Source organism: Chelonoidis abingdonii, chromosome 1 (assembly GCF_003597395.2).
Source record: "Chelonoidis abingdonii isolate Lonesome George chromosome 1, CheloAbing_2.0, whole genome shotgun sequence".
Lineage (NCBI taxonomy): Eukaryota > Metazoa > Chordata > Testudines > Testudinidae > Chelonoidis > Chelonoidis abingdonii.
Window position 1 is genome coordinate 205,050,597 of NC_133769.1, and position 12,070 is coordinate 205,062,666.

The window sequence follows — 12,070 nt, forward strand, 5'->3', positions numbered from 1 at the left end:
CAGATGAGTATCGATTGATACCCTGCCATACCCACAGGGGAACTTAGTTAATGATGCAACAGACCCAAATGGATGCTGCTAACACTCCAGAACCTTGATATCTGATGCCATTCAGTATAGTGCAGAGATTGGCGGCATCATGAACATTTAAGAACTACGAGAGAAGTTTTAATGATTTCGTGCAATTTCAGAAGAGGGTGCGCCTGTCCATGATGTGGCTGATTCCAGAGGACCAGGTGTTTCAATACACAGTGTCATTGGCAATACAGAGACTGACATCAACCATCTCCCAGTTGCTTATTGGTTCTTACAGTTGTCAGTAAGCCTATTGGTTACCCTGATCCTTGCAGCAGGTTTTTAGTTCGGAGGTCTATAATGGGGCAGTCACAAAGCATAGCCCTTACAGGTGATACACATTGTTCCATCACTATTAATAGGCTTAGGGATTTGGTGCAAATTCTCGAGCACATGTCATTGTGGACAAGAGGCGGCCTTGTTCAGGGCTGCATTCCTCATAGCATATTTGGGGCTTTTAGGATCAGCAAACTAGGGGTTGGGTTACAGAGGGATACTTCAGGAAGGGCTTTGGAGTTGATGGATTGAGCCTTGAGGCTGTCAAAGACAGATCAGGGAGGCTGGGGTAAATACATTATGCTTCAAGAAGGCAGCGATGTCAGGATCGGCCCTGTGAGGGCATATATGAAATAAGACCAGTTTATTCATGGAGACACAAGTCTCCTAACAACTTATCAGTTAGTTACAATGTTCAGATTGGGGCTGATGAGGCTGGGGCTTCCAGTCCTCCATGACTTTGGTTCCCACTCATTCTGTATCAGGACAGCAACACAGCTGGGTCTGGGGAAATTCAAGCAATTGGGCATCAGCATACTAATGCATATAGGTTGTACATAAGACCGCAGGTTGGGAATCGGGTATAATTTTCTCATGTTTCCTTTCAGACACATGCAGTCAGGCTAAGTAGATGGTCGTGTGGATCTGCGGGCACAGTATTGTCTACTGGGCACAATCGCAGATTTCCGGGTTGCCCGGAGGTTCACAGATGAGCCTCAGTGACAAAGCAATCCAGAGCTGGCTGGCAGGATGGGCATGCTATGGGACCAGCTGATGCCCATTTTATACTCTGTGGTGGCCCACAAGCAGGCACTGGATGTGACTGTGGTTCATCTTGGGGACAACAATTTGGGAATGTGCAAAGGAGTAGACTTGGCGTTCAATGCTAAGAGGGACTTGGGGATGATGGCTTGAACTTTTTCCAGGAGTCCAAATTATTTGGTCTGACATGTTGCAACACAAAGTATGATGAGGAGCCCCCAAAGGTCAACAAGGGTAGGACAGGAAGGTGGCCAAGTTTATATGTAGTCAGTGGTGGTTGGCAGTTCCTCATCCAGACATAGCCTATGGAGCACCAGAGTTATTCAGAGAGACTGGGATCCCTCTTTCCAACTGAGGAGTGGAGATATTTTTGGCTGATATTAAAGAAGACATCAGTAAATCTCTGGGAACTTGACTAGATATGGCATGGAGGCAACCAAGCTAATTGCTGGCACTTCCTTGTGGCAGATGTCATGTAGGTACACCAGTGGGAATGGACATGGATCAGATAAAAATTAATAGGTAAAGGATTTAAAGGAGGTATACTTTAAAGGAGAGGGAAAAGGGGAGTTCGGGGCTCCTAAAACGGGGAGTCAAACCCCTTCCTCCTCTTGGTGCTCTTAACCACTACATGAAGGGTCCCATCATCAAGATGGCTAAAACTAGAATGGAACAGGAAAAGGTATGATGGTAGCCCTAAAGTATAGGGAAATCATCATGAAATTACCTGTAGCGTACAATTTTATCTGCCAGGTACTCCCAGATATTTTAAGAACAAAGTTGCAGCCTAATTAAAAGCACATCCAGTCTCCCCATCCTTCTTCTAGCATAGCCAGACTGGCTCTTTTATATCAACACATCTTTAAAAATAACCAAACATGATTTTCCTGATGTGTCAATACTATACTGTATCCTCTCTCCTTTCTACATCACATGATTTCAGGTGCAACAATATTTAAAAATCCTACAACTTACTGAGAGCATGTTTATAAATATAGTAACTACATCCAGTAGCAGCAGCAAGCAATGTAGAAAAATTATTTGAAATATCAGAACACTTAAGCAAACCATCTAATATTTATTATTCTACCAAAAATCATGTTTAAAATTTATTTGTGGCTGAATTAACTTTATTTTTCAGTTGTATTTTACAGAAATTATCACTAATATTTCAAAACTACACAGCCCTTTTTTGGCACTAAACCATGCTGGGAGCAAATCAGGTCAAACAAAGTGCTGTGAATCTTCATTAATTTCACACAATAGAGTAAGTGTGCATTTCCCTGACACAGGCCTTAAGGGTGTACAATCAATCTGTATTCAAATGAAAGTATGTCAACATTTTTAATTATTTGTCTAACGAAGAATTAACTGAAGGGACTGGGTTATATATAAGGATATGGGTTATATCACCAAAGCCTGCCTGCTTTACTAAAGCAAGTTATACAGTCAATACAACTACTCTTTAAAGTCAACAGGAATTGGCTCATAAAGCTTTTCATTATCTTAAGCATCTGGTCTGATAAAGGTCAGAAGTAATCTTGAGAAGCTGCCATTTATGACCTTATGGCACCTTGTATTAAGGAAGCTACTGATCACAGTCCAGAGCCCAGTAGACAATTAACCCCAACGCTGAAAGCATCAGAGGAGTCAAAGGTAGGAGGATTGAACTACCCTCACCATAAGGTTCAGGACTATGTGGAGAACTCTGTATTGCTGCTGCCCTACGATAGTTTCACTATTGGAGAGAGGATAGAGACCAATACTTCACATCACCTGCACTTAAAAATCATGTGATTAGATTACAAAAAGCTCTCTCTTTAAGAGTGTTAAGTAATATTTGAATCCATTCTAAAGAGTACATTTAGAAATATTCATTTGTATTGTTGTAGCCCTCAAATTTTCAATCAGGTTTGAGGGCCCCACTGTACAGACATGGGTAGAAACAGTCCCGTGTCCTGAAGATTGACAAGCTAATTAAAAGTCATAACTCTTTTGGAACTCTTAAAACTCAGAAATGGCCAGTAATTTTTAAAAACATTTTATATAAGAAAAGCACTTCTCCGGAAGGCTGAGACCAAATTTCTGAACCACTTAAAAAATTATAAATGCAAAAACAACAAGCTTATAACACAGCCTGCATGAACAATACTACAGACACAAAAACTATCTTTAATATTTAATTACAGAAGAGCATCTGTGTTTCCAAAAACCAAACCAAAGAGAGGACAAAAATGACATTGTTTAAGAGAAGCTTAATGTATGGTGCAAGTAAATCCAGAGTAAACCACACAGGACTTTTGTGAATCAACAGGGGTAATTCCCATCACCTCTAGCCAAGTGGAGAATACGCTTTCTTGGAACCTGAACCAACTATATAACTTTCCTTAGATTCTGTCGCCATGGTTTTTGAAAAAGAAAAACAAGCATTAAATCATCTGTTCACAACCAAGGGAGCAGAGAAACAAACTGTTCTATGGACCAGCTCAGTCAATATTTGGCAGCCTTTTCGTGGCTTACTGAAAACATTTCCTCTTTACCCATGTAATCTGAGGAAAGCTTTTCTGCTTCCTGAGAAGAGTACTTCATGCTGGAAGGGCATAATGAGTGGGGTCCTACTGGGATCGGTCCTGGGTTCAGTTCTGTTCAATATCCTCATCAATAATTTAGATAATGGCATAGAGAGTATACTTATAAAGTTTGCAGACGACACCAAGGTGGGAGGGGTTGCAAGTGCTTTGGAAGATACGATTAATATTCAAAAATGATCTGGACAAATTGGAAAAATGGTCTGAAGTAAACAGGATGAAATTCAATAAGGACAAATGCAATGTACTCCATTTAGGAAGGAACAATCAGTTGTACACATACAAAATGGGAAATGACTGCCTAGGAAGGAGTACTGCGAAAAGGGATCTGGGGGTCATAGTGGATCACAAGCTAAATATGAGTCAACAGTGTAATGCTGTTGCAAAAAAAGCAAACATTCTGGGATGTATTAGCAGGAGTGTTGTAAGCAAGACACAAGAAGTAATTCTTCCACTCTACTCCGCACTGATTAGGCCTCAACTGGAGTATTGTGTCCAGTTCTGGGCCACATTTCAGGAAAGATGTGAACAAACTGGAGAGAGTCCAGATAAGAGCAACAAAAATGATTAAAGGTCTAGAAAACATGACCTATTAGGGAAGATTGAAAAAATTGGGTTTGTTTAGTCTGGAGAAGAGAAGACTGAGAGGGGACATGACGACAGTTTTCAAGTACGTAAAAGGTTGTTACAAGGAGGAGGGAGAAAAACTGTTGTTCTTAACCTCTGAGGATAGGACAAGAAGCAATGGGCTTAAATTGGAGCATGGGAGGTTCAGGTTGGACATTAGGAAGAACTTCCTAACCATCAGGGTGGTTAAGCACTGGAATAAATTGCCTAGAGAGGTTGTAGAATCTCCATAATTGGGGATTTTTAAGAGCAGGTTGGACAAACACCTGTCAGGGATGGTCTAGATAATCCTGAGCCCTGCCTTGAGTGCAGGGGACTGGACTAGATGACCTCTCAATGTCCCTTCCAGTTTTATGATTTTTTGACTCCACCTGATCAATAGTATGCTTCATAAACATTTCAATTACATTCCTTTTTAAACGGTTGGTGACAACTGCAGCCACAGTACCTGAAGTGAACATCCTCGTACAGAGAACCATTTGAATGCTAGCAAAAAGGAGAGATTAAGAAACATTCCTTTCTACACACACAGAGAATATTCAGCAAAGAATCCAGTGGCACCTTATAGACTAACAGACGTTTTGGAGCATGAGCCTTCGTGGGTGAATACCCACTTCGTCGGTTACATGCATCTGACGAAGTGGGTATTCACCCACAAAATGTTTGTTAGTCTTTAAGGTGCCACAGGACTCTTTGCTGCTTTGCCAGACTAACATGGCTACCCCTCTGATACTAGATAATATTCAGTATCATAAACAGGATATATAACCACTACAAGAACTATTTTAAAGCAGACAATCATTGATGGCAAAAGGGATAGTTTACATTTAAAATCATTTTAATATGCAACACAGAAATAGATTTGTTTACAAATAAAATAATTTTAGAAACCCAATTTTAAAACTTTTTAAATCAATTTTCTGTTTGCAATTCTCAGCTTGGATAGTGAATGTCAAAAATTTACTTTCAGTTTTATTTATAAATAAGTTTCACACAAGTTTCTTCATGCTGCACTATTTGCATTTCAAATAAAAGCTCTTTGTCTTCACTTTCAACACCCTTCCTGACCTATCCCTCCCTCAACCTAAAATGGGGTCTGGTCCTTCATCAGGATTCCTAGGCCCTAAGACAAAACAAATAACAAAAAACTAGCAAGAAATAGATATGTTTTAAAATAACTTTTCACTGACATTCAAAAGGCTTATGGAAAACATTTCTATTAGCTTTTAAATTTATAAAAACTTGTTTTCACGAAATTTAAATATGGGCCCAAATTTAAGCCAATAGCGTTCCTTTAAGGCTCAGACAAACCCATAAAAGCAAAGCATATCAAAGGCAGACCTCAGCAACTGTGAGGTAAGGTAATAGGCAATTTCCCATTGTTCTTGGTATATTACATTTCCTCCTTAATTAAGCTTTTTCCTTATTTTGTTGCTTTGAGAGTTCAATATCTTTCTCTGGATTAGTTTTTGTAGTGTAAATTCTCTGAATTTTAAAAGTAATTTCTAATCTAACGTTGTATATGGTAATTTTATCTAATAGTAACATCAGGACATATTTAATCATGCAATTAACAAAATTTTACACAACCATTTCACCAGTCTAACCCAGCCTACTAGATAAATTTTTGCACATACAGTGCATGGACAGATTCTGCAGAATCTAACTTTCATTTAAAAACAAAAAATATTCAAGCTCTTATGCTGCAAACGATAACTCTCCAAAACGATTATCATTTTGAATCTGCAAACTAAGGCTAGGTCTACATTTACAAGCTTACAGTGACACATCTGTACCGATACAGTGGGCCACTATAAGGCTATGTCTACTCTGCGCACTTGACGTTTCCCGCCAACAGAGCACTGTCCACCCCAGCGTTTTTCATTAGTCAAACTTTTTTCACACCCTTGACTGAAAAATTTTATAGACAAAAGTGCAGTGTAGATACAGCCTAAGAGCGCCCATGTAGTCGTGTTATGCTGACAGGAAAGAGTCTCCTACCAACATAGTGCTGTGCACACGAGCGCTTATCCTGGCAAAATTTACATTGCTCAGGGTATGTTTTTTTCACATCCGTGTGACAAAATTTTTGCCAACAAAAGTGCTCATGTAGACATAGCCTAAAACACTGTACTCCACTAAGACCGCACCAACGCTGCAGAGTGGAACAATTACTATCCACGTCTTAACATACAACATACCTGTTAATGCACCCAACAATATTTGTCTTTTTCACAACTGCATCACATTGCTGAATTATAAGCCTCTTCTTGGTATACTATAACCCCCAGATCCTTTTCAGCAGTACTACCATCTAGCCAGTTATATTCCGTTTTGTAGTTATGCTTGATTTTTCCTTCCTAAGCACAACACTTTTGTGACTCAGGAGTCAGTTGGTGCCAACTGGGAGAGGGCACAGAAGGTGCATAGTAATTTGCAGGGACCCCTGGATCAGATATAAGCATGATAGTTCACTGAAGGATGACATGTAGGGTCTACCAAGAGTCACTAGCCCACTGGTCATCATAATCATTGCAAAACATATGTATAGATAATATTTAAGGAATTACATATATACACTAAAAATTATACTTTAACGGCCTTGGAGTTAAGGCAGGTGACATTCCTCGAAAATATTCCTTTCAGGCAGCAGGCAGCTAACACTTATGTCCCTGTCCAGCTATTTGTATATTATATCCTTAATAATGTATGCCTATTTGCAGATTAAGGCAGAAGCAAATCAAGAGATTGTGAAATCAACAAAAGCAAAAGTCTACAAGAAGAAACAAAACAGTAGAGGGGGATCCTGCTTATGAATAAAGACAAAGGATTGTTCTGGCCTATCTTGGAGAGCAAGGGCACAGGTGGGATCCTTCACCTAGGAGACAAACTGACAGCGTGCTTGTCTCAAAGAGGGTCACAGCTAAGCCCAGCTGTAAAGCACTGCAAGGATTTGGGGTAAGCATTATTCTACAAGATGTAAAAGTATTTGCTCATTAAATTTAGACTCTAGAATGCATGGTATTTTATCTGATATGTGAACATTTGTTTCCAATACTTCTACTTGCTACTAGTTGAATCTCTATGCTTTGTTAAATAAAAACTTATGTGTATAGTCAAATAAGCATATCTAAATACTATGTGTTAAGCAGAGCAGTGATCTGAGGAGGAAATTGTAAGCTGAGTACCACCATTTTTTGGAAATAGCAAATCTCTGAACACTGCAAGTGACCAGTCAACGGGACACTGAAGGGAGACGCTTGGAAGGCTTCAAGGTTGAAGTGTGCCAACTGCTATCCTGCAGAGCAACAGCAGGACCTGTGAAGCATTGAGGGGAGCACTTGTGCTGGTTAGGGAACTGAACCACAGTTCAGAGAAAGCTTCCTCACACTAAAGGTAAAGCAGTAGCAAGGAGCCTCACAACCCCGAGAAGTATCAAACTTTGCACTTGCCTTTACTGAATTTTAGCTTATTGATTCAGACCAATACCCCAATTTTTCAAGATTACAGCAGAACCTTCTTTAGCTGATCTAACTGGGACCAGATCAAAATATCAAAAACTGAGGTAATTGGGAGAAAGAGAAAGTGCGAGGCTGCAGCACCATCTAGCAGCCACAGGAGAGATCATCTGCTTCTGGACGTGTGCATGCTGGTTGTTCGGTTAATACAGAGAGGCAGATAATGGATGGTTGGATAAATGTTGTTCTACTGTTTTAGAATCTTAACCCTGTGCTCTAAAGTGCTTGCAACATCCCCTTCCTGCAAGACTGGTATCATCTACAGTTTTGTACGCATATTCTTCATTACAGTAGAACTTTAATGAAAATATTGACTAATACCAGACCCAGGATAAATCCCTGTACTAACCCACTAGATCAGGGGTAGGCAAACTACAGCCCATGGGACCGTCCTGCCCAGCTCCCGAACTCCTGGTCCTTCCTCTGCTGTCCTCCCTCCTCCCACAGCCTTAGCTTGCTCCGCTGCTGCAATGCTCTAGACAGTGGGGCTGTGAACTCCTGGGGCAATGCAGCTGCAGAGCATGGCCTGACCCGGTCTCTGTGCTGTATGGAGGCGGTGGCAGAAGCAGCATGGCCCGGCTCCAGTGCCACCAGCCACCGGGTGCTTCAGGCAGCGCGGTAAGGGGGCAGGGAGCATGGGGGTTGGATAGAAGGCAAAGGAGTTTGGGGTGGTGGTCAGAGGGCGGGGGTGTGGATGGGGTCGGGGTGGGGCAACAGGAGATTGAATGGGGGCAGGGGTCCCGGGAAGCAGTCAGGAAGGAGAGGGGGGTTGGATGGGGCAGCAGGGGGCAGTCAAGGGACAAGGAGAAGGGGTGGTTGGATGAGGCAGGGGTACCAGGAGGCCATCAGGAATGAGCGGAGGGGTCAGATGGGGTGGCGAGGGGGTCCAGGACAGTCAGGAGCAGGAGTGTGTGGTGGGGCAGGAGACCCAGAGGGCTGTCAGGGAACGGGGGGGTTGGATAAGTGCAGGAGTCCGCAGGGGGCGGTGGCCACAACCTCCCCCCCCCCCCCCTCCAACCGGCCCTCCATACAATTTACAAAACCGGATGCAGCCCTCAGGCCAAAAAGTTTGCCTGCCCCTGCGCTAGATATATCCTCCCAGTGTGACAACAAACTATTGATACCTACTTTGAGTACAGTTTTTCAACCAGTTGTCCACCTACTTTGTGGTAATTTCATGTAGGTCACATTTCCCTAATGTGCTTATGAGAATGTTATCTGAACTTTATTGAAAGCACATCTACACTAGGATTTTAACACACTAGAACACAAGAAAAGTTATGTTTTAACATATGTTAATTGGTTGAAGTAACCCTTAATCTTGTGTCTGTGGTTTACCTTAACGAGTTAACAGTTTGCCTTGTCTAAACTAAAATGTTAACACATTCAATACACACAGATTAAAAACACATCTTTTCCCCTAGCATATATATGGCCTAACATGGGCTAAACTGGTCTGGTTAAAACCCAGGCTCCCCACTAGGCTTTAAGTCAACCACAATTATAGATGTTCGGGTGTATAGTATACACTAATCACTAATGTGTTCTAATATTTACATCTTGATGAAGGACTGCAATGTCTTTGAAACGGAGACAGTCTTTAACCTTTTGTTTTCACAGCACCAAACTTATTGATGACCCACAGAGTGACACTGTTGTATGCAGCTTAGTTGTAGCTATGTCAGTCCCAGAATATTAGAAAGACAAGGTGCGTGATGTAATATCGTTTATCGGACAAACATCTGTTGGAGAAAGAGACCTGAGAAAGAGCTCAGAGTGGCTTGAAAGCTCCTCTGTCTAACCAACAGAAGTTGGTGCAATAACATATTACCTCACCCACCTTCTCTCTGTTGGAATTACAGCAGCTGCTGCTATGAGACTGATGACCTATCTTGGATATTTACAGCCCTACCTCCTATTTCTGAGAAGCCCTGGGGCAGGGATATTATCTTTGGATTCAGATGACTGGAAAGTTAACACAGGGCTTCCCTCCAGTCCATTATCGGCTTGAGGTTAACTCCAGTTTTGTCCCTGACTGGACTCCCCTTCACACACAAGAATCCCCAGCTCCAGCGAAGTGGTGCTTTAAGACAGACAGCGGAGGGCGTGAGGCAGAGGGACTATAAGGGTATGGCTACACTGGCACTTTACAGGCTCCAACTTTGGTGCTCAGGGGTGTGAAAAAACATACACATGCCTCAGTGTAATCAGTGCGGCAGCGTGACTTCCAGCGCTGCACGCGACACCGGTAGAGGATGTGGTTTACATGCAGGGCGGAGAGAGCTCTCTCCCAGCGCTGCCGCTCAGACCACACTCACACTTCAAAGTGTAGCCATTAATACTGCAGTGGGGATGTAACTGTTCAATTTACACTTTTTCAACTGCTAGTCCAATGACTGTGCTCCTGGGCAGCGGGGCTGTTCTCCCCGTACTATGCTGGCCCATGCGGCGTTATCCACTGGACCGACCTTCCTGGCACGGCCAGGACAAGCCCTTCCCGCAGTTACACGGGAGACCCCATCGCTCTCCCCAAACACCCACCGCACAGGCCTGCTCCCCCAACCCCCATCTATGCCCCACCCACAACACGCCCCGCCTCTCCACCCCGGGGCTGCCCTCGGGCCCCCCGCCACGGACGCCCACGCACGAGGCCGGGCGCGGCGGGTACCTGCGGGGTCTCCTCAGTGAAGAAGACCTTGTCCCCCAGCCGGAGGCAGACGGGCTCCTCGCCCCGCCCGGGCGACCCCTGCCTGCGCCGCCGCTGCCGCTGATGAGGGGGGCAGCCCGCGCCGCCGCTGCAGCCGCAACAACCGAAAACGAAGGCGCAACGCGCGCGGTGCAGGCGGCGCACAGTGCGTCGGATGAGCCCGGCCCAGCCGGCCCCCCAGCGCGCCCAGAGGTACAGGTAGCACAGCGTGATCAGCATGGCCCGGCCGGCGCCCCCCTGCGGCCGCAGCGCGGCGCTGTGTCCGTGACGCCCCCGCTCTGGCTCGTTCCCGATTGGCTGCCTGCCCCCCCACCCTCGGCAAAGAGAAAGGAGTTCTCCGGTTGGCTAATCTAACGGCGGCTCTGAGTGGCTGCCCCCAAGGAAGCGGCTCCTGATTGGTTGGTGCCTTTACGCCCAGCGAAACGCCTAGTTCGGGCGCCGGTTGTGGTGGTGCTGCTGCTGCTGCTGCCATCCCGGCCTGCGCTGGGCACCGTCTTGTCCAAGGCACCAGCCGCTCCCGCGGGAGGGGGAGGGCGAGAGGGAGAGTTGTCCGCCACCACAACCTGGATGAACTGGTTTCATCCTGAAGGTGGTTTAAGGCACGTTTGAGCTGCTGTGAAAGCATAGGTGGTGATGTCCCATTTTTGTTTCATTGCTGGGAAAAAAAAATGCAAAAAATGCAAAGTGAAAGTACAGGTCTAGCATGCCCGGGGGGGGGGGGGGGGGGGGGGGCTTAGTAATAGCCATTTATTTGGGGGCACTAGGAGAAGGCGTTAAATTCCAGAGTTTCCCAAACCTCTTGCACTGTGATCTCTTTCTGACAACAAAAATTACTACACAACCCCAGGAGGAGGAACTGAAGCTTGAGCCCACCCAAGCCCTGCTGCTCCTTGGGGAGTTGTGAGCCACTTTGGGGCCCTGACCCACAGTTTGAGAACCACTGACCTAGTCTAATATAACTGTTTATTTTGACTATTTAATGTATTTGACTCTGACTGAAAGCAAACAAACCCAGAAATAAATATAAACATTATTGGGAGACCAATGGAAAAATATTCTGGGGAAAATATTCAAGCCTCCTTTCAATACAAAAGACAATTATAGTGTTTTAAAAGAAAATCCTAAAAAATTGTCTTTAGTTAGGATTTCAGCTTTACGAAAGGCCTACACATGAGGTTGTGATTGCAGAATCTGGGTTTTAAGACCCAACCTGATTCTACAAGCAGATCCATATGAATGGACCACTGCACTTCTGTGGAACCCCACTGGCTTCAATGGCGCTCTGAGAAGATGCAGGGGTTTGTCCACATGTAGTTTATTGCAGGACTGAAATGATAGGCCCACATCCTGCGAACACTTGTTTAAATTTAGAGGGGCATGTCACAAGGGGGATGTTATGGTGGGTGTCTGCTACAGACCACCAGACCAGAAAGAAGAGGTGGATGAGGCTTTTTACAGACAACTAGCAGAAGTCTGTAGATCACAGGCCCTGGTTCTCATGGGAGATTTCAATTATC

General features: G+C 44.2%; 1 protein-coding gene and 1 long non-coding RNA gene across 2 annotated transcripts in view; one reads left to right on the top strand and one right to left on the bottom strand.

The window, feature by feature from the left end:
* The window catches only part of HLCS (holocarboxylase synthetase), a 209,240-nt gene extending 198,448 nt beyond the window's left edge, over window positions 1-10,792 (bottom strand). Inside the window, exon 1 of the mRNA XM_075073730.1 lies at window positions 10,515-10,792. Within this exon, the coding sequence (XP_074929831.1) occupies window positions 10,515-10,772 (258 nt within the window). The 5' untranslated portion in view covers window positions 10,773-10,792. The remainder of the gene's footprint in view (window positions 1-10,514) is intronic.
* A 306-nt stretch (window positions 10,793-11,098) lies between these two features.
* LOC116834921 (uncharacterized) overlaps window positions 11,099-12,070 on the top strand; it is an 8,642-nt gene continuing 7,670 nt past the window's right edge. The window contains exon 1 of the long non-coding RNA XR_004376082.2: window positions 11,099-11,180. This is a non-coding gene — a long non-coding RNA (uncharacterized LOC116834921). The remainder of the gene's footprint in view (window positions 11,181-12,070) is intronic.